General features: G+C 44.3%; 1 protein-coding gene across 2 annotated transcripts in view; it reads left to right on the top strand.

Annotated features, from left to right (window-relative positions):
- Positions 1 to 3649: 3649 nt before the first annotated feature.
- OTULIN (OTU deubiquitinase with linear linkage specificity) overlaps positions 3650 to 22998 on the top strand; it is a 36186-nt gene continuing 16837 nt past the window's right edge. For both annotated transcript variants that reach the window (XR_010750120.1, XM_066374265.1), the window contains exons 1-4: positions 3650 to 3981; positions 12298 to 12374; positions 18523 to 18617; positions 22715 to 22858. Coding sequence is in view for 1 of the 2 variants with exons in the window: in XM_066374265.1 (XP_066230362.1) it covers positions 3806 to 3981; positions 12298 to 12374; positions 18523 to 18617; positions 22715 to 22858 (492 nt within the window). In the remaining variant the exon portion in view is untranslated. The remainder of the gene's footprint in view (positions 3982 to 12297; positions 12375 to 18522; positions 18618 to 22714; positions 22859 to 22998) is intronic.

Genomic DNA, 22998 nt, shown 5'->3' with positions numbered 1-22998 from the left:
TCCTCAGGAGCACCTGCCTCCCCTTCATTCAATGAGTTCTGGGCATGTAAACTGGCTGAAGTCTGGGAACTGCATGTTAGACATTTCTGATGACTGCTTTAGTTAAGCTGTCCATTACAGTAACCACACCCACCTAGTTTTTGGCAATTAAGTGCCACCCTTGGTTCCTGCCACCCTGAGATTCCATAAACCCCCTGCTTTTAGGAATCCCAGTTTGATGGTACCAGTTTCCACTTTAAGAAATATCTGACTCCAGAGAACAGCAATTGCATATTTTTTTCGATGATGTTGGGACTCCTCTCACAAATTTATTTCTCACAGTCATGGTGAAGACTAATGTCCTCTGGACCCTCCTGGGGTGGGTGAGCAGGTCTAACATGAAAAATCCTCACTGATGTTCCAATCTCCCTTTGACTTTGGATAGATTCCTCCAGTATCCAAGGCAGTTCTGGCACTTCATTTAGAGTCGACGTGGATGGAAGTCACATGATAAAAGTTTTTGCTTGGGGCCCTGGCCGGTTGGCTCAGCGGTAGAGCGTTGGCCTAGCGTGCGGAGGACCCGGGTTCGATTCCCGGCCAGGACACATAGGAGAAGCGCCCATTTGCTTCTCCACCCCTCCACCGCTCTTTCCTCTCTGTCTCTCTCTTCCCCTCCCGCAGCCGAGGCTCCATTGGAGCAAAGATGGCCCGGGCGCTGGGGATGGCTCTGTGGTCTCTGCCTCAGGCGCTAGAGGGGCTCTGGTCGCAATATGGCGACACCCAGGATGGGCAGAGCATCGCCCCCTGGTGGGCAGAGCGTCGCCCCTGGTGGGCGTGCCGGGTGGATCCCGGCCGGGCGCCTGTGGGAGTCTGTCTGACTGTCTCTTCCTGTTTCCAGCTTCAGAAAAACAAAACAAAAAAAAACAACAACAAAAAAAGTTTTTGCTTGGGTCCTTCACACAGTGGGTCAGTGGGTCCCCAAAGCCATTTTGTTAACTTGTCACTTTCTATCATGCATGATAGAAAATGACAACTAATCAAACAAACTTAAGCTTTTCTGTTTTTTTTTTTTTTTTTTTTTTGTATTTTTCTGAATTTGGAAACGGGGAGGCAGTCAGACAGATTCCCTCATGCGCCTGACCGGGATCCACCTGGCATGCCCACCAGGGGGCGATGCTCTGCCCATCTGGGGCATCGCTCTGTTGCAACCAGAGCCATTCTAGTGCCTGAGGCAGAGGCCACAGAGCCATTCTCAGTGCCAGGCCAACTTTGCTCCAATGGAGCCTTTGCTGCAGGAGGGGAAGAGAAACACAGAGAGGAAGGAGAGGGGGAGGGGTGGAGAAGCAGATGGGTGCTTCTCCTGTGTGCCCTGTCCGGGAATTGAACCCGGGACTCCTACACGCCAGACCGATGCTCTACCACTGAGCCAACCGGCCAGGGCCAGCTTTTCTAATCCTTTGGGAGAAAATGTATCTAGAATATCTTATTGGGCCCATATCAATAAATTCAGCCTGATATCATTTTATAATCCTTCATCTTGATCCCTGTGTTAGTTTCTTAGGGATGCTAGAGCAAAGTACTACAAACTGAGCGGCTTTAATCAACAGAAATTTATTCTCTTGCAGTTCTGGAGGCTAGATATATGAAATCATGCTGTTAGCAGTTCTATGCATCTTCTAAAGGCTCTTTGTAATAGTTTCCTTGCCTTTTCTTAGCTCCTACTAGCTGTTAGCATTTCTTGGCTGGTAGCTACATCACTCCAATGTTTCCATCTTCACGTCTTTATTCTGTCTGCATCTAGACATCGCTGCATCCTCTCCTCTTATGAGGACACCAGTCATTAGATTTAGGGTCCAGTCTAAGCCAGCATTACCTCATCTTAAATGGTTAAATCTGCAAAAACCCTATTTCCAAATAAGGTCACTTAGGGTTCCAGGTCGACATGAATTTTGGGGGATACTATTCAACTCAATATAATCCCACACCTTTAATATCCATAGGAAATATAATTCATATATTCCTTTTCTGCTGATTTTTGAGCCTGTGTTTATTACAATTTCAAATAAAAGGGAAAACCTCCAGTTCTTTTTCTTAAAATGCAAAAATTCTTTCCATAGTTTATCCTTTTGTTGCCCACTACCATTTAGCCTCCCAGTCTTGCCTGCTGCCAATTTTTCCTCTAACTGTGGACAAAATGATCTTTCAAAATACTACCCTTCCCGTCTTTCAACGAATATCAAGCACAAGCTCGCTATTCAGCCTGAGGTAGCCTTTCATTATCTGGTCTCCAGCATTTTACTTCCAGCTTCTTCTTTTTTTTTTTTTTTTTTTTTGTATTTTTCTGAAGCTGGAAACTGGGAGGCAGTCAGACAGATTGGCGCATGCGCTCGACCGGGATCCACCCTGCACGCCCATCAGGGGGCGATGCTCTGCCCATCCAGGGCCTCGATCTGTTGCGACCAGAGCCATTCTAGCGCCTGAGGCAGAGGCCATGGAGTCATCCCCAGCGCCCAGGCCATCTTTGCTCCAATGGAGCCTGGGCTGCGGGAGGGGAAGAGAGAGACAGAGAGGAAGGAGAGGGGGAGGGGTGGAGAAGCAGATGGGCGCTTCTCCTGTGTGCCCTGGCCAGGAATGGAACCGGGGACTTCCGCACCGCACACCAGGCCGACGCTCTACCACTGAGCAAACCGGCCAGGGCCCAGTTTCATCTTTCAATAAAATCCCGAGCAGTTGCAGCTTTCTGAGTTGCCATGCCATTCCCTCCTTCTGTGCCCTGGTTCTGATGTTTGCCTGATCGTGTCCCTTGCAACCACAACTGCTGCTCATCTTTAGAGGCTACTCCTGTTTCCTTCTCACAGGTGAAACATTTCACCTTCTATTCTCTGAAGTATGTTAATATTTTTCCTTTGCTCTTGCTCCTCTTAAATCATATTTCCTATGTGAAAGAATACAGTCCAAGAGCACACACTGCTGCGTTTTGCTCTTGCTCCTCTTAAATCATATTTCCTATGTGAAATACAGTCCAAGAGCACACACTGCTGCGTTTTGCTCTTGCTCCTCTTAAATCATATTTCCTATGTGAAAGAATACAGTCCAAGAGCACACACTGCTGCGTTTGCTCAACTGTCCAGTAGAAGAGGTTCGCCCTTCCCGCCCTCACGGAGGGGAGGGACTGTAACTGCCTCGAAAGCCAAAGCCCTCCAGGTCGGGGGCGGATCGTGACGAACCGGCACTCATGGAAAGCCATGCAAGCCGCTCATCACTCAGTCTGCCCACATCCCTGTCTTTAGAGTTGAGGAAAACCCGGTCCCGGCAGAGCGACAGTCGGAAGCCCAGTGACATTGGAAGGTGCCCCAAAACGTTAGCGCCCTTCACACACCGGTTTCCTTTCTCCTCCTAACGGAGGGCGTGTTCCGCTGACCCGCTGCGCACCCTGTCCTTTCCCACTTCTTACGCCCGAGATTGTCCACGACACTGAGGACAAGGAGGGCGCACCACAAACTCCCGGGCAAAATAATGGCTCGAGATGGCAGAGCATGCGCAGTGGTTACGCCGCGCCTGACGCCTCCACGCCCGCAGCTCAGTGCGCGCAGGCGCAGGTGCATGCGTAGGCTCCGCGTCCCTAGACTTCCGACCCTTGCGGGCCGCGCCCCCTGGTGAGGGTCAGAGGCCGCAGGGCGGGCGGTGGTGACGCACGCGGAAGTTCCCTGTGCAGCCTTCCAAACCAGCGGGCAGCAGAGCGGCGGCGGCGGCAACGGCTGGGCATCCCAACAGGAGGGGCCCCGGGTCGCTCGGAGGCGCTGACCTCTGCGGCGCCGGCGGCCCCATGAATCGGGGGACCATGCCCCAGCCTGGAGCGTGGCCGGCCGCAAGCTGTGCCGAGAAGCTGGCGCGGGAGGCGGGGGCCGCGTCTCCGGGCCGCACCAGAGCCGCGGCGCGGGAGGGCTGGAAGGCGGTGGCCGGCGGGCAGCCGCGGGCCGCGGTGCGGTGCCCGGCGGAGCAGTGAGTCGCGGAGCGCGCAGAGCTGGGAGGGGGCCCCGGGCTCGGTCCCCTCAGGAAAGCTGGGCGTGGGGTGGGCTGGGGAATAGCGGGCGAGGGCCCTTCGGATCCTCGGTTCTGAGTAGGTAGACCGGGACAGGGAGGGGTGTGGGTGTAAAGACGCTTGTATCCAGTGTCCGGGTACAGATGTTTCTCCCGAGGGTCCCTCTCACAGTTACGGTCACCTAGTGCCTCCTCCGCCCTTTTGGGATAGATTGAGCTATAGCTCTAAAGTTAAAGAAAGCTCCGATAACTTGGGAAACAAACCCGAAAAGGGAGTTATATTATAACTAACTCCCAGTGGATTTTTCCTTCAACCTGGTAGGAAAATTGAGCCACGCGACATGAGTGTTGTAGGAAGGCAAGTCGCTGGTTGATGAGCGTCCCACCTGTTGGGTAGACTTTGGACGGAGTTCGACCCAATTCTGTTTTGCTTGTTAACGGCTTATCCCCACTCCCCCTTTATTTTTAAGCGCGGAAGGTAGTGCGGGTTAGATCAGTTCCTTACAGAGCTGTGAAGAAGGCGGCGTAAGTCGGAAGCGTTCATAGTTTCTGCACGGCGATGGGGGTGGAAGCAGAAGAGAAGCTTGAAGGCTGAAACTTTCTCTACACTTTTCAAGTTCTAAGCCTTTCTCATTCCAAAATTGAGGCAAGCACTCATAACCAGTTTGACAGATAACTTAATTGGCTGGAAAGTGGAATTGGAAGGTGTATTAAATGTGCTGTTTTTTGGTTTTGCCTCTTCTAAAAAGAGATCCATTGCATGCCTGTGATGCAGATAGTGTATTATAATAACTCTTCTTTTTGTACTCCTTGACCATGGGCTATCATATTTTTATTTATTGAGCACCCAAGCCCTTTGGGATGTAATCATCCACACTTAATGGTTACTGGGAAGTACTGTATAGATTTAGAGTAGGAGGTCTCAAACTCTTGCCCCCAGGAGTGAGGCAGGTAACTTGAGAGAAGCTGGCCAGATGTTCCTGGAGAGGTGGGCCCATTTCTGTTGGGAATAAGGTCTGCTAAATCTCAGTTTATAGTGTCTAGTTTTTGTGTATTAAACAAAAAAGAAAAGGCCTTTTGGCTCTGTTGATAAAGCTTTGCACTGACCTCATAGGTTTGATTACTGGTCAGGGCATGTAGTCAAGCAATCAGTGAGTGCACAACTAAATGGAACAACCAAGTGGAACAATGTAATGCCTCTCTCTCTCCCTCTCTCCCTTCTTCTCTCTTGCAAATCAATGGAAAAATGTTTTAAAAATCTAGATATCCTGACTTTTATATGAAATATCCTGCTTTTTAAATAGTAGCATTTTATTTTATACTTTAATTGAAACCACCAAGCAGGCCCATGTGTGAGCTGATGTGACCTGTGGCTGCAGTTTTGCTCCCTGAATTGGAGACCTGCCTCAGACTGCAGCCTGTAAAGTAGCCAGGGCATCTTCTGCCCTGTGCCCCTTCCCTTCCACAGCCCGTGCAAGGCTCTAACTGCTACTACTTTACTTCTGTCCCCACCCAGTGGTCCAGGCCTTCAGATGCTGCTTGTCAGCATCCGCCTGAGCAGTTTCATGCCCTTTGGGTGATGCAGAAACTGTAAAGTCATATTGTGTTCCCGAAAGTGTGCATAGCTATTTGGCAACTTCTCCGGCTGGATGTGGTTCCGAGTGTGAGCACCTGGGTAAATGGGTCACGGTGTGGAAGGAGCACTCCTTCCTGGTGAAAGGGTTTTGTGGCCTCTTCTATCTCCTATCAGTAGGTTTATGGGCTTAGAGTCGAAAGGAATCTAAAAAAGCCAGCCTGGTTTTGTCATTTTACACATTAGGAAACTGAGTTACACACTGATAGGTACAGCTTGCCCAGAGACACAGGGAGTTGGTTTCAGGGTCAAGTTCCCTGGTGGCTGGCTGGAAACCTCCTATCTCTTGCTGGCTCCTCACTCAGCAGAGCAGGCAGAGGGACATGATTCATGACAGCAAGCTTCAGGTCTTTGTTTCCTGACATAGATGATTCAGTTTGCAGTTTTTTAGAGTTTATTTTCTTTTTCTTTTTGCTTTTGTTGTCTTTGATGATCTTACTGTCCTTGAACTCTCATAAGAGAATAAGAGGAAGCAAGGGAAAGGAGATAAAGAGAACTCAGGTGTCAACAACTTCTGAACATCACAGCTTACATTTTCTGCTTTCTTGCCTGTTCTCTTTGCTCTGATATTTTTTAAGGGCTAGAGAAACTATTATGTCATATAAATTTTTTATTCTATGGTTTGCAATATAATGTGTGCACATTAGTTCTTACATGATGAAATATGCAGCCTAATAATTGGGTATAGATTTAAATAAATAGTGTAATGCCTTACTTACAACCTAAAATACTTTTAAAACTGCATTTTTCTATCATTGGAGCTAAGTCTTTTCGTCTAACCCAAACAATTGGGTTTGCCCTGCACAAGAATTGAATAAAATATTTGTCTTTTTTTTTTTTTTTTTTTGACAGAGATCGTCAGAGAGGAGGACAGATAGGGACAGACAGGAAGGGAGGGAGATGAGAAGCATCAGTTCTTCCTTGCGGCTCCTTAGTTGTTCATTGATTGATTTCTCATATGTACCTTGACGGGGGGAGGGGGCTGCAGCAGACTGAGTGACCCCTTAATATATGAAATATCATAAAACCAGATATTTTGAGATACCTTGCAGTCATTTTTAATGAATTCAGTAGACAATAATTATGAATACAAACTATAGCCCAACTTTGCAGCCATTAATCATTTGCAATGTAACTTCTTGAAGGGTGCAGTGTTGGGTATGGGAAGCGATTGGTCATTTCCTGAGCAGTACTGATTCCTTTAGAGGAGCGATTTTCAGCTGGAGTGCTGTGATACACTGGTGTTTCACAAGAGGCACACTGGTATGGCGCAAGAATTTTTAAAACATGCAATACCTGATTATTTAGTCAGGCATTGATCTCTTTTCTCTTAGATTGTCAAATGTAAAAAAAACGACAGCAGTCAACACAACAATAGCTGTCTTGTGTGACTGAATCAAAGTTACACCTATTTTTTTTTGTCAGATTGGCAAAAAGTGCATTTTTTGGTGTGCTGCAGAGTCTCAGTAATTAGTTCATGTGTGCCACGAGATGAAAATGATTGAAAATTGCTGCTTTAGACTAAGCTCATTACATTTCACAAGGGAGAGAAATAGTGGGGAAGAATGACATAAAAACTACTTGGATACTTTATAAATCTTACTCCATTCCTCTCCCTCTTCATCCCTTTTCTTTCCTTAGCTCACTTGAGAGCTGTGGTTGCCTGGCACCCCCCCTCAAAGCCCTGAGGATGACTCACAAGATGACTTAGGGTCCCCATTTAAAGATGTCTTAGGTTAGACTGGATTCAGTTGACTTCTTTTGAAGCTTCCTCATTGCTTTTATCAGCAGGTTTCTTATGCTTTATGCCCTGTTCACTCACTCCTACATTTGAAACTTATGGTATGTCCACTTCTTACTGTTAGTTAAGCTAGTCCATGCTATAGTTCTTGAGGACCAAGATGGTCCTGGGACATGGTTGGTGGCCAGGCCAGAAATACTACTTAAGGAGTTGAGAAATGAGACTACTCCATGGCTCCCCTGTCTGACTGACTGTAGGACAGGGTGGCTGTGGGTGGGTGAGGGAAGTAATGTCTGTGACCTCTGAAATTGAGGGCAAAATTTTATGTGTATTTATGGTTTCGTAGGCTGAAGTTCTGATGAAAGCTGTGGAGTCTCAAAAGTTCTGTGAACAACAACAAATTGTTAAACCAGTGTTCTTGGGCGTTACTAAATATGCTATTGTGCTGATGTATTCCCCCTCCCTCTCACACCTCAGGAGCTCCTTGTAGGGGCTCTGTTTGATGGGGTAACAGCTACTCTCTCCTGCTTCTTCCCCTTCCCTCGATGAAGAGCCTGCTTCAGGGTTGAGAGTTTGGATGTCTCTGAGAATCAAACCTCATTGGTAAGCATTCTGGGTTGTCCCTAAATACCTCTGGAAGTCACGTAGAGTAGCATGAGCCAGCTATGGAAAGTCCAGTTGGAGAAGGGAGGTGGAATTTTGGCTTGGGTGCTGGTACTTTCCTGCATATGATGTGTTGTTCACCCATCTCTACAGCCGGTAAGCGGTGGGGAAAGGTTAGGTTGAGTGGTCTTTGCTTTTCCTGTGTGGGAAGGAGCATTGGTGTCACAGTGGTTGACACCGTCTCATCAACACTGCCTGGGCCATTTGTCTCCTAGGACAGGCCTAGTTCAGTATGAACTGCGGTGTTCAAGTCGAGAGAGCTGAACAAAGTCTTACTCAATTTAGGTTTTTTAGAAAACTAAGGGGAAGTTGATATAAATGTTTGTGATGGTGAATGATTAAAATGCTATCTTGTTAGCTTTTCATATATGTCAGCATTGACTCTTCTCATATTACATCTTATATCAGAAGTTGAAAAATTGGCTTCATAGAAATGTTTTCTGCTTCACTGAGTTCTGTGTTTTTAGCTTCTAGCTTTTGTTCTTAGGCATAGTGTAATTTTGTTTATTTGTAGTAAGCATTTTTAAATTAAATTTTCAAAAATTTGTTGTTATGCAGGTCTTTGAACAGTGCAAGAGGAAGGTTATAATTAAGAATGTAATGCTGTATACCTTACGCAGTGGTGTATATTGCCTTAATGTGTTACCTCTACTGTATTACCTCTGCCTGAAGAGAAAATGGAAGCTTGAATATACACATTTTAAAATAACATTATGGTGCTAAACTAAAAATTTTCTAAGGAGAAATTGCTAACATCTTGATTTAAAAAAGTTTTTTTAAGAGTGACAGAGAGGGGGACAGATAGGGAGAGAGAAGAGAAGCATCAGTTTTTGTTGTGTCACCGTAGTTGTTCATTGATTGCATTCTCATATGTGCCTTGACAGAGTGGGGGGGCTACAGCAGAGCGAGTGACCCCTTGCTCAAGCCAGTGACCTTGAGCTCAAGCGACCTTGGGCTTCAATCCAGCGACTTTTGGACTCCAGCCAATGACCATGGGGTCATGTCTATGATCCCATGCTCAAGCTAGTAGCCGTGCTCAAGCCAGTGACCTTGGGGTTTCAAACCTGGGTCCTCTGCGTCCCAGTCTGATGCTCCATCAACTGCACCACTGCCTGATCAGGCTTGGTTTTAAAATTTAACTCAGCTGTGTAATTGAGTATGACTCACATGCCATGGTCCCCAAGAAATCAAGTAGATTTATCATTTTGTCTAATTTTTTTTTTTTTTTGCTACTTTTCTGGATATCTGTATATTTTCTAGAGGGAATCTTTGCTGTGGTGATCATTTATATCTATGGCTTCACTGGCCTCTCTTGTGCCAAATGGTGAACATTCTCCACCTCCACCCAACTTGATACTTTTAAAACATTGCCTAATTTCTGAAACTGTAGTGGTTTATCTTACCATTTAATATCCCTTTCCAATTATTGTTTCATTCTTTTCCTTTCCCATAACAAAAATTCAAACCTCTAGCTATTTCAGATTGACAGTTGTAAATTTAATTTTGTTTGTTATTTTCAGTTTTACTATTTTGATATTTAGAAAAGTTAAAGCAAAAGTTTATTGAGTGAAGTATTTTCTTAAATAAAATTAGTTTTTCTTGCTCTCACACATCTCTGTCTCATTCCAGTTGGTTGTCCTTATGTTGGATGAATATCTCATTTTGTCTGTTAAATATCTTCTTTCCTGACCATATTGATTGAGCTTTATTGCTTAAACTTAAAACTTACCTTCTCTCCAAGGAAATACAGCATTATGATAATTTTTTAAGGTGGCCTTTAAGGCCATATTATAATTTCCTTGGTGGCCTTGGAAAACTAGCAAATGTCCTTGGTGGCCATGGAAGTTAGCAAACATTTGTGCCCAAGATCTGAATGAAATCTAGTTGTGGCTAAAGTAATTTAAATATATTCCGAGTTCCATTCATCAGTTTCTGCTTTGCTTCTTTTGTATATCGTGAAACACTGCTTTTTTATTGCCAATAATTTCGCTTTCTGTTTCTGTCTTCTCTTTGATTTCTTTCCGTTCCTCTCTTGTTGACCTTTGTGGGAATTTGTATTTGTGGTTGTACTGAGAAAAGTTTGTTTAGAGAACCCCATCTGGGCACCTGGTGTTGCTATTGCACTTAAGTTATTTTGTAGATTGAAAAGGAAGAGGACAAAGTAAAGTCAAATGTGCATGCAGTGTAGTCACAGAATTCGCTTGAGATAGAATGTTTAATGACAACTAGATTTCTAGTCTATTAGGAATAAAACTGGAAGAGGAACCATGTAGATCAGTGGCTTTCAACTAGTGTACTGTGAAAGTTTTTAAAACATACAATACCTGACTGTTTAGTCAGGGGCACTGATCTCTTTTCCCTGAGATTGTCAAATAAAAAATGACAACAGCCAGCACAATAGTTGTCTGATGGGCATGAATCAAATCATACTATTTTTTTTGTCAAATCAGCAAAAAATACATTTTTCTGGTGTGCCGCAGAATTTTAGTAATTAGTTTATGTGAGCCATGAGATGAAAAAGGGTGAGAAGTGCTGGTGTATCTAGATCATAGAGATCATGTCCAGTCTTCTCATTTTGAAGGTGAGAAAACTGAGGCCATGGTTAGGGAAGTGGTTGCCCAAAGACATGCTTCCGATAATATTTTGTAAGTAATTCACTTGAATGCCTATTTTATGGGATCAGAATTTTTCTCTTACTTGATAATGCTAGGAAGGTGGCCGAAAGATACTAAATTAGCAAAAGTAGAATTAACACAGTCACTTTTAATTTTAGGTGTTTGATGTATATATAGTCTCTGTGAATCTGGTTTCTGTTTGATTTGAACCCTGGCACAGGCTCCGTGGGTGATATCACACCTTCTACTTGAAATCTGATGGGAGCCAGATTACATGGAAAGTACCTTTTCCCTGATAAGACTCCTCCACCCTAGAACATTAAAGAAATAGTCTCTCTCTCTCTCTCTCTCTCTCACACACACACACACACACACACACACACACACACACACACACACACACCATCATCTTTATTTTAGAAAAAAGGGATAAGAAATGATCACTGGGCAAGCTGTTTATTAATACTTTGCACCAGTAGATGTAGTATGAGAATTGCTAGGAATAGCTAACCTTTTTGAGTGCTAAGTATTTTATATGTGTTTCTTCTTACACATATCTTTTGAGGTAGGTACTCTTACTGTCCTTTGCAGTGGTTAAATTTAAGTGCTGAGGGGTGTAGTTACTTTAGTTCCATGGTCATACATACAGCTAATAAGGGCTGGAATGAGGAGTGGTTAAACCCTACCTGTCTTAACTCTGGGTTACCACATAGCACGTGTCCAGACTGTGTGTCTTGTCAGACAGAGGGCCAGTCACAGGTGTGGGGCGCAAGGCTGTGAAACCCTAGACTGGTGTGGGTGTGTGTAGAGGAATCATGGAATACTGGCTACACTGGAGGTTAGATCCAGATTTTAGACTCCCTGTGTATTTGGGAGCCATTTGAAAGGTTTCAGTGGGGTGGAGAGAGGCGGGTATGTTAGATTTCCCACTTCCCTGAGTGCCCCTTTTCATCTGTCTTTCTCCCCCTCACCCGTTCCTCTTTCCCCTGTCTGTACTAGGCTACGGACAAAGAGCAGGGGGACTAAGGGAATTGGGGGGGGGGGGGAGGACTTCAGTTGTTCACTAATTCCTTATTGTTTATTGAGTTTATTAACTCCTCCTTCCTGTGTTCTCTTGTGCCTGGAGCCTCCCGTCTTCTGTGAGGATGGGGTGTGCTGTCATTGGGTGGGCGTGTAAGGAACTGAGGGTCTGATTACTCCTTGTATGTACATCAGGAAGTCTTTAGCTGGGGTGTCTCCTCTGCCTTCTGTACTTGCACCTCTAGTTCCCAAGCCTTTCGTGGGTTCTGCAGGGTTTGCTGGTCTTCCCTTGGCAGGTGCCCTTCCACAGGCAGCGTGGCTTCCCTGTGCTCCATCATTTACTACTCCTTCGTCCACTTGCGGACTTTCACGTCTTGTGCTTTCCAGTAAACGTAGTGTTTCTGCTTCCCACCGTTGTCATGTTGTGGACTTATACAGACATGAGCATCTAAGATGAAATACCTATATTTTATCAGATTATCATTATGCAAGGTGAAAAATTAAACTTTAAATTTTATCAATTTTTAAGCAACCTGCATATTGAGATAAGAGGGAAAGTGTCAATGCAACAGATTTTTGAAATGTCTCATTTGTTGTGCTTTCAGGGAAGAGGACATGTATCGTGCTGAGGATGAAATAGAAAAGGAGAAAGAATTACTTATACATGAAAGAGGGTTATCAGGTATGTTTGGAATTGTTTTATTTATAGAATTCTGTTTATAGTAGAAAATGCTGTTAAATCAGTACATCCATTCTGATAAAAATATTAAGATGTACTTTCTAGGAAATATACATATGATCTTATCTGCATGTGATTTTTTTTTTCTTTTTTTTTTTTTTTTTTTTGCTTAATCATGCCTGCTCTTCTCACCCCAGTCAGGGCCTTTTGACCTGATCGCTGGTAGGGTGAGGCCTGACATCCTGGCCTCCTCCACTGTGGGCCCAGCCTGCAGGGCTGTGTGTGACGTGACCTCCCTGCTTCTCCTGCTAGCCCGGTACAGGAGCTGGGGCAGGATGCTGCAGTGTGGAGGTGTGCCGTAGATGATGCACAGCTGGCATTTTCTCTCTTTTTACCTGTGCAGTGTGTGTTTTTATGGCTTATTTAAAAACTGGCTTCTGTTTACTTTATGATTAACAGAAAGTATTACCATATATGTAATTAGAATAAAATGATATGAAATGGGGTTTTGTTGATAATTTTCAAGTCTTCCTCAGCAAGGAATTGGTGGAACTTCTCACTGGTGGCCGTAGGAGATGCTCTTTGTAGTGATCCAGTGAAGCGTGTCCTGGACCACTGTTCTGGTCCTCTGTAAAACTGCAGAGGATACTTGGTTTCTACTGCTGCGGTTGTACAGATTCACTTCTGATGCAGTCCTTATGAGTCACATTCCTATGGAGGAAGTGCTTCTTTGGCTGTTGTGTATTTCTGATATACCTCTCAGTTTTTCTTTAATTCTGAGGCTCTGTTTTGATTCCTTTCTGTCCACCAGTATAGCCCTATGCAGGTGTTCTAGCATTTCAGTGGGCTTTGTCACTTCCGGCTTTAGTCTGAGACTATAAAATGGGCCCCTTAATATTCTTTCTCGCATTTCAGTCTTCAGGGTTCATTCATTGCCTTCCTGAAACAACATTCTTTAGAAGTGCCTCTGTTAGGGTCTGTTGGTAGGAAGCTCTGTTTGTTTGAAAATTTCTTTCATTTCACTTTCTTTTTTGAATAACTTCTAATGAATACTTGTTTGATCTTTTTGAAGAGTTTTATTGCATTGTTTTCTGGTTTCTGTTGTAGTTAAAAGACTACAGTTGGACTAATCCTTGGCAGATAATGTCTCTTCCCTCTTCTCCTTGTCTTATGTGTTCCTCCTTGATGTCTCTTAATTGTGGATTTTTTTTTTAATGTACTGCTTGCAATTTTTTTCTGTTTGTATCCTTGGGTGCCTGGTTTTTATCAATTTGGGAGAATTCTCAGCCATTATATTTATGAGTATTGCCTTTTTCCCGTTCTCTGTATTTACTCCTTTAGGACTCTAATTAGATGTTTATCAGCCCTATCCAGTCATCTGAGTCTCCCAGTTAAACATGCTTTCATATACATTTTTTTATCTTGTAACCTCTTTTGCATTCTGGATAGTTCATTTACATCTATATTCTTTTTTTTAAGCAATTTATTTTTTTTTTACAGTAATTCTAGTTTATTTATTTTTAGATTTTATTTACTCACTTTTAGAGAGGAGAGAGAGAGAGAGAGAGAGAGAGAGAGAAGGGGGGGAGGAGCAGGAAGCATCAATTCCCATATGTGCCTTGACCAGGCAAGTCCAGGGTTTTGTACTAGAGACCTCAGCATTCCAGGTTGACGCTTTATCCACTGCGCCACCACAGGTCAGACTAGATCTATTTTTTAAATTTATTTATTTTTATTTATTTTTTACAGGGGCAGAGAGAGTCAGATAGAGGGATAGATAGGGACAGACAGACAGGAACGGAGAGAGATGAGAAGCATCAATCATCAGTTTTTTGTTGAGACACTGTAATTGTTCATTGATTGCTTTCTCACATGTGCCATGACCGTGGGCCTTCAGCAGACCGAGTAACCCCCCGCTCGAGCCAGTGGCCTTGGGTCCAAGCTAGTGAGCTTTTGCTCAAGCCAGATGAGCCCACGCTCAAGCTGGCAACCCCGGGGTCTCGAACCTGGGTCCTTCCACATCCCAGTCCGACGCTCTATCCACTGCGCCACCACAGGTCAGGCTAGATCTATTTTTTTTTCCTTTCTTTTTTTAGAAAAGTTCTGTTTTACCCCCAGATATGCATGGTTTTTGATAGTATATTGCCCTTTGGTCATGTTTTTTATTTCTTTAAGCATTATAAACATAAATTTTGGGTCTGTTAATTCCATTTCATGAAAATCCTGATAGGTCTAATTGTGCCAATTGCTATGTTTTGCTTATTTTGCTGTTTCTTCAAAGTTTGAATTGTATGCTCAGCTCTTGCATAGCTGAGTAGAGTTTGTGCAAGTTGGCTTTAGTGTGAGAGAATTTTGCCTTGTTTCTGCCAGGTGGCCTGGGTGTCACCTCCCTTGGGCCACTTTGTGTGAATTTCTAGACTGTATTTCCAGGATCTGACGGCTTTTCTGAATGCATGCCCTGCCGTGTAGAAGAGCCATTCTCTGGTTGTGCGTTTCTCGGGGGAGTTCCTTTCCCCACGTTAGAGGCCACGGCAGGACAGAAAGTTTTCTCTTTGTTAGAGAAAGGCTTTTTCACCTTCTCCAGGTGTCAGTATATGTACTATGGCTCCCTAGCCAAATTGGACATGACACTTGGTTTTGAAAATAAAATTTTATTAGAACTTCTTGGTTTACATACTGTCCATGATGGCTTTCATGAATGGTGAAATTGAGTAGTTGTGACAGACACTTTATGGTCCCCAAAACCTCTATTATTTACTGTCTGGCTCTTTATAGAAAAGGTGTGTGATTCTTGCCCTTTGCCCCCAATTTTGCCTGGTCTTTTTTGGTAGTTTATTGTTAGTCTCAGCTTTCTGGAGGAGTTCCCCTTTAAATGCCCATCCTCCAAAAGTCTGGTCCTTGTCTTTGCCACCACATGGTGGTTAAAGAAACCAGACCTTGTGTTTATTTTATCCTCGGGTTACACTCTGTTTTTCAGTGCCCCCCCTCTTTCCCATTAGAAATGTTCTTCCTGATAATCAGAGAGTATGTAGTTTGCAATTAAACAAAGGAGCTGTTGTACACTCTAAGCTGCTGAGGTCAGGCACTGCCTGTCTTATGCCCACAGCCCCTGGCCTGGAGGATGGCGCGTAGTGGCTGTTGGAGCTCTCCTCTGAAAACAGCAGGATGGGAATTAAAGTACCATTTTGATGCTAGCAGCTATGCGGGTACCCCATTCCCTCACCCTCACTGCCTCATGCGCATCTGACTTAGCGTAGGATTGTGGCCTGTGGCTGACTTCTTGGCCAGGTGAGGCCCCCTGCCCCCTCCCCTCAGTCCTGAGGTGGTGGGCCTGCCCACCTTGTCTAGGTTGTACCTTGGCATATGCAGAAATGAGGACTGCAATTGAGGGAGCAGGAAGGCTGGACTTCATTTCCAGGAGACCCCTCCTGAGCAGGAAGTGTGTTCTGCCTGGTGGGAGAATATGGCATTAAATGTCCTTGACTTTTGGACATTCATAGTTCCTTGGGGTTTGTGGAGGGTTGAGTAGAAAGGCAGATACAAGGTAGTTCTTTTCTCTGCTGAGTAGACACTTAAAAAATGTTTCTTGAATTTCAGCGATAGGTCTTTATTTGAAGAGTGGTTGTGCAGCATGGCTGTTTGTGGTCTCCGTATAATGGTTCAGGATCTGATTCATGTTTAAGCCTATACTGACTTATGCCACAGATAAATGCATCTATGTTGTCTGTATATGTGTTATTTCCCCTTTTACATACAAAGTTTATTTTCTTGACAAAGGGGTTCACCATGAGATTTTTAAAAATAGGCAGTTCTTAATGTTTTATATTAAAAAAAATTTACTTTACCTGAAATGCAAGCAGCTCCTCTCTTGTGTTCCCTAGTCAGTCGTCCCAGCATCCGTCACCCCTGGCTGTGCATGCCTGTTGTCTTTCTTCTCCAGGAGCCTTTAAGTCCATTCAGGACCGAATCAGGGTCTTTGTTACTTTTATATTCCTAGCTCAATGCTTGATGAGTATTAGACACTCAGTAAATATTAGTTGAATTGAGCTAAATATATTATTCTTATTTTATGTTCAACTTTCTTTGGAGTGGATATGTTATAGGGTACTTCTACAATTATATTTTAGTTTTTTTTTTGCTAGCATTTACTTCTTCAATAATCTAAAAAGGAATTCCAGATAAGCCTGAGAATTTACTTCCTTTTCTTCCTAAAACACACACATAGACATACGTGTGGGCGTGCATACGAATAGACCACAGACTCAAACCCCAAACAAAAAAGAAAATATAAAGGCGATTTTTTCTTACTTTATCATTTGTCTGATCATAAGTTGTATTTTTAATTTTGGGGCGTGTGTGGTAGAGTCAAGAGAGATTTGTGGTTCAACTAACTTTTATAGCCCCATTAGTTTGTGGTTTATTATTGATAACTTGTAGCCTTTGGGGATCAGGGCAGGATGTAACTTAATAAAAACAATTAAATATACATTTCATTACAGAAGTGTTATCTCTTTGTATAATGCATGGGAAAAACTAATTACAAATCATTGGTTGTATTTTCTCATAGCTCAGACTGTTGCCTTTTTAATTGATCGGAGCAATATTCATGGATACCTTTGTCTGAGCAGTTGCAGGTGCTGAGGACACAGCCAGGAAGCAAAATAAGCCCTTGCCCTCAGGAGCTCATGTTTTACAGTCTTTTTGTATAGTTGTGGATGTGTGTGTGAGGGGCGCAGGGGTTACAGAAAAATATGTCGGGTGTTGATCATTACCAAGAAGAAAAACATGATGACAGTGTAAGAGGAATATAGAGTGAAGGTGTGTGACATGGTATAGGGGTGTCAGAGGAGAGCAGAGACCTGCATGGAATGTGGGAGCAGGTAACAGGGGAAGAGCCAGGTGTGTTTGAGCAGTATGGGGAAGGAGGCAAGTGGAGCAGGAGTTGTCAGTGGGGGTAGTGGTGGGAGCTGAGGCCACAGAGGCAGTGAGGGGCCAGGGCAGGGGAGAGGCAGTGAGGGGCCAGGGCAGGGGGAGAGGCAGTGAGGGGCCAGGGCAGGGGGAGAGGCAGTGAGGGGCCAGGGCAGGGGGAGAGGCAGTGAGGGGCCAGGGCAGGGGGAGAGGCAGTGCGGGGCCAGGGCAGGGGGAGAGGCAGTGAGGGGCCAGGGCAGGGGGAGAGGCAGTGCGGGGCCAGGGCAGGGGGAGAGGCAGTGAGGGGCCAGGGCAGGGGGAGAGGCAGTGCGGGGCCAGGGCAGGGGGAGAGGCAGTGCGGGGCCAGGGCAGGGATAGAGGCAGTGAGGGGCCAGGGCAGGGGGAGAGGCAGTGAGGGGCCAGGGCAGGGATAGAGGCAGTGAGGGGCCAGGGCAGGGGGAGAGGCAGTGAGGGGCCAGGGCAGGGGGAGAGGCAGTGCGGGGCCAGGGCAGGGATAGAGGCAGTGAGGGGCCAGGGCAGGGCGAGAGGCAGTGCGGGGCCCTTGCAGGTAGTAAGGACATTAATTCCACTCCATCTGAGATAGGAAGCCCTGGGAGCCCTTGACACTGAGGAGTGATGGATATCATCTGAATTACGTTTGCATGTATCACTCTGGCTGCTGTGTGGAGAATGGTCTATAGCAGGGGTCCTCAAACTACGGCCGTGGACCACATGCGGCCCCTGAGGCCATTTATCTGGCCCCGCCGCTCTTCCAGAAGGGGCACCTCTTTCATTGGTGGTCAGTGAGAGGAGCATAGTTCCCATTGAAATACTGGTCAGTTTGTTGATTTAAATATACTTGTTCTTTATTTTAAATATTGTATTTGTTCCTGTTTGTTTTTTTACTTTAAAATAAGATATGTGCGGTGTGCATAGGGATTTGTTCATAGTTTTTTTTTATAGTCCGGCCCTCCAACAGTCTGAGGGACAGTGAACTGGCCCCCTGTGTAAAAAGTTTGGGGACCCCTGGTCTAGGATGTGGTGATGTGGAGACCTCTGTGGTTATCTAGGAGCAAGGGGATAGAGGTCTGGATCAGGTCGTAGGCAATGGTGGGATCCTGTTTTTCTTTTATTTTAATTTTTTGGAATGAAGTGATAGAGAAAGTAATCCCTACATAAAGTAGTACTGTTGTTCTGGCTATGCTTTGTTTCATTATTTTCCCCTCCCTTTTGACTTGAACAGAACCTAAGTTAAGTGTAGCTCCTGAAATGGATATCATGGACTACTGCAAAAAAGAATGGAGGGGAAATACGCAAAAAGCTACATGTATGAAAAAGGTATGGCACCCAGATGCATATTTCAAATCTCCTTTTATATTTTTAGATGTTCATTACAACTGCTATTACACTATGTAAATACCGGTGTTCTGATTTTAGAGATAAGGAAATGACTCCAAAGATAGGGACTTTTTTTGTGTCACAGTATTAAAAATAGAATCAGCATCAGTTTTTCAGTAACATGATTCTTTGAAAAACATAGAAATGAGCCTGTGCTGTCTAGAGTTGGGCCAGCCATTGCTTGTCCTCTTGGGGTCATTTGGGAATGCCCTCTGGCCTGGTGAGATAGAGATGTCCTCTGCCTTGCTGCCCTCAGCTGCATTTGGTTTCATGCCCTTCAGTCGTAGGAGCCTGAGCCCTCCTGCACCCCCTACACACAGGGATCGGGAACTCCTTTCCTCATTTAGGGCATCCCAGGAGCTGCTCCCTCCCAATGCCACTGCATAGATTGGTGACCCTAAGGTAGTGTCCAAGGCTGTGGGACATCAGGCATTCCCATGGTGTGGACTGCCAGCCAGCTGAGCAGTGTGCTCTATTGGTTGCCCTTGAATGCATCCTGAATCCAACATCAGTAGTGTGAACCCTGTGAAATTGCGACCCCTCAGCCTTTCTGAGCTGCACAAATAATAGTTTCAGTCTAATACTTCCACTACTTCTTGTAACCTCTGCATCCTGTCCTTTGCTCATCTTTCTCTTGGGTTTATTTACATTGTGAATTAAGAATATGAATATACTTCTTGTATATTAGAGATACTGACATCAGATTTGGTAGAAATTTTTCTGATATGTTTTTTTATTTATAACTGTATTGTTTAGGATTTAAAATTTTTAAGTATTTGGATATATTTGTTCCTCAGAGTTGTTCTTGTAGAAAGTGCTGTACCTCTTCCAGCAGGCAGCTCAGCTGCCCAGGCCTGCCCAGAAATGGGCTGATCTTACTCGGAGTGTAGCTGCCACTTTTAAGACTTTGAGAGCAAGGTTAGCTCTGGCCGCTGTGAGTCTGGACTGTCTCTGTCCTTTGTTGGAGAACTCAGTTGTGAAATACTAGGGACTCTCAGTTACTGCCAGAGGTTAAGAGCATTTAGATTTGTGAGGCCATCTGCTGAATATGCATTTGGCCACTAACAGCCTTCAGCCTGGAATCAAACTCTAGATAACCAGTAGGCAGGTATCCGAACTGGACTGACATACCTCATTTAAACTCCACTCTTGTGTTTTTTACAAATTCAAGGTTTGTGGCAACCTTGTGTCAAGCATGTGTATCAGTGGCATTTTATCAGTGAGTTCACATGATGTTAGCATATTTTTTAGCAATATATTTTTAAAAATTTTATATTTCAATTACTGTTTATAATTGGTATTATTTTGTATTAGTTTCGGTTGTACAGCATAGTGCTTAGACAGGATATACTTTGTGTTCTCCTGATATTTCCAGTGACCAGCTAGTGCTATGCATAGTTACTACCACGTTATTGACTGTATTCCCTATGCTGTACTTTACTTCCCCATGACTATTTTGTAGCTACCAATATGTTTTTGTTTTGTTTTGTTTTGTATTTTTCTGAAGTAAGAAGCAGGGAGGCAGAGAGACAGACACTCGCATGTGCCCAGCTGGTATCCACCCAGCATGCTCACCAGGGGGCGATGCTCTGCCCACCTGGGGCACCGCTCCGTTGCAACAGGAGCCATTCTAGCGCCTGAGGCAGAGGCCATGGAGCCATCCTCAGTGCTAAGGCTAACTTTACTCCAATGGGGCTTTGGCTGCAGGAGGGGAAGAGAGAGATAGAGAGAAAGGAGAAGGGGAAGGGTGGAGAAGCAGATGGGCGCTTCTCCTGTGTGCCCTGGCCGGGAATTGAACCTGGGACTTCCACACGCCGGGCTGATGCTCTATCACTGAGCCAACTAGCCAAGGCTTGTATTTTTAAAATTAAGTAAGTACATTGCTCTTTTAGACATAATGCTATTGCACTCTTTATAGACGACAGTATAGTGTAAACATGACTTTTATATGGATTGGGAAACCAAAAACTGCATGTGACTCGTTTATTGAGATGCTCGCTTTATTATGTTGATCTGGAGCTGAACCTGCAGTATGTTAAGCTGTGCCTGTATTTTCTCATCTTGCCCAGAAATGCTTTCACTGAGTAACAGTTTTATTTTATGACCTCAGTCTCTTTAAAGCAGGGGTCTCAAACTCAACTCAGCATGTGGGCCGCAGAGCAAGATCACAGCCATTCGGCGGGCCGCACTAGGTCTACAAAAGGCAACTGTTAATGTAACACTTTTCTCACTGCAGTTGAAAACAAAAAAAAAATCAGTACAAAATTGTTCGGCGGGCCGCGAGTTTGAGACCCCTGCTTTAAAGGGTCAGTTTTAATAACTAGCACCTGAAAGTTGATAACTGAAGATGACAGTTATCCAAATAGTCCATATTTTGGAACTCACACTGAAGTCATTTCTTTGTCATTTTATTTCAGAACAACGATTTGATCCTAGTTTGACTTTTCAGTGACTAAATAATTAAAGGCACATCAGTTAGAAAAACGTCATCACATCAGGACCTGTGGCAGTAATTATTAGAGCATCTCAGGGCCTGATAAAGGTTTGGGTTTCAATTCTTTCTTTAATCTATAAAAATAGACTCACAAATAAGGTATTCTTTTGGAGAATTTGGTATTCTTTTGGAGAATATAAATCCAAATTTGTTTATAAGTCCAGATTTAATTTTAAGTTTGCTTCACCTCTGAAATAGCATGAGTAAGATGTGTCTAGAGAGGTGCAGTTGCTGTTGAACTAGCCGTCGTGAATACTCAGAGTAATTGGTCCACCATAGGGAAGAGATGCACATTAGGAGACATAGTCTGCTTGATGGACCCTTTCTGTTACAGTGGTTGGACCATTCATTACCTGAAAGTGCGACTCTCAAAGTTTTATTATCAAGAAGTATTCTCATATCCATTAAGAACATCATCCTGTGACTTGAACCTTGAAAACAACTAATAATGAGGGTCCAGAGCTTGGACACAGGCTGGCTGACTGCATGTTGAGAGTCATGCTCCTTCCTTTGTGTGAGTGCAGGACAGGAAGCAGGGCAGGACAAGCCAAAGGACGGACAGGCTGGAAGCTAGTGAGCTGGAGAAGCAGTGGGGTTGCTGCTGGTGCCCGGGCAGTGTTTAGCCAGAGAAGAAGGTCATTAAGCTGCCTGTGGACTAGGTCACTGGGATTTCAGGATGTTCTTTTTTGGAGTATGCTTCAGAATGTTCCACTTGGATGGCTGTTTTTGAATGATGAACATGTCACTGGACATTTTTATTTTCTCCTTTTACTTCCAGACTGAACAAGAATGACAATTAAATTCACATTTAAAAAGTCTGACAGAATTATCTCTTAGCATGTAGACCTTTTAAAATGTACTGTGGCAATTTGAGATTTGGGGAAGGTGTGTGTTTTAATACAGATATACAAACTTAGTACATCTCTCTCTTCTTTCCTGTCTCATCATTAAACAGTTTAAGGTCAATTTAAATACAGAGTAAGGCCTGTATCCACTGTGGTGGCGCAGTGGATAAAGCGTCAGCCTGGAACCCTGAGGTTGCCTGTCCGAAACCCTGGGCTTGCCTAGTCAAGGCACATATGGGAGTTGATGCTTCCTGCTTCTCCCCCTGACCTTCTCTCTCTCTCTCTCTCTCTCTCTCTCTCTCTCTCTCTCCCCTCTCTAAAATGAATAAATAAAATCTTTAAAAAAATTCAGATTAAACTCTTCAGAATATTGGTTATCAGTACATAAGTGTTGCAACAGTTGCTTAGAAAGGAACATTATAACTTCAACTTTGGGAGTGGTGTTTTAATAACACTTGGAGTATTATTTTATATGTTCAAGTGTGTTGCACCTGTTAACGTAGACCAGTGTTTTGTACAATACTAACATTTGTTAATACCTTTTGACTAATAAAGAAGGAATTAGAATGTCTTACACGAAGGACTCAGCCAGTCTTGTTTCCATTGTTTCACGAATCAGGGGCACATTTTCCACTGAAATAATACTCTCTCTGAAGTCAGTGACAACCATTTTGAATTCTTTTGATGCTTTCACCCAGGGCTATGAAGAGGTATCTCAGAAATTCACGTCCATAAGGCGAGTCCGTGGAGATAATTACTGTGCGCTGAGGGCCACGCTGTTCCAGGCCATGAGCCAGCCGGTGGCGCTGCCTGCGTGGCTGCAGGACCCGGAGCTCACGCTGGTACGCTGCTGCTGCAGGTTTGAGTCCGCAATGTTTCCAATTGTTTTTGTGAGGAACACTTCCCTTTTCTGCCTGTGCTCTGTGCTAGTGTGACGTCAGCATGTGGGTTCATTGGGTTTTGTGTGGTTGGGGTGATTTTG

Source organism: Saccopteryx leptura, chromosome 1 (assembly GCF_036850995.1).
Source record: "Saccopteryx leptura isolate mSacLep1 chromosome 1, mSacLep1_pri_phased_curated, whole genome shotgun sequence".
Classification (NCBI taxonomy): Eukaryota; Metazoa; Chordata; class Mammalia; order Chiroptera; family Emballonuridae; genus Saccopteryx; species Saccopteryx leptura.
Note: the sequence above shows the minus strand (reverse complement) of the source record. Positions and strands in the feature narration are given on the sequence as shown.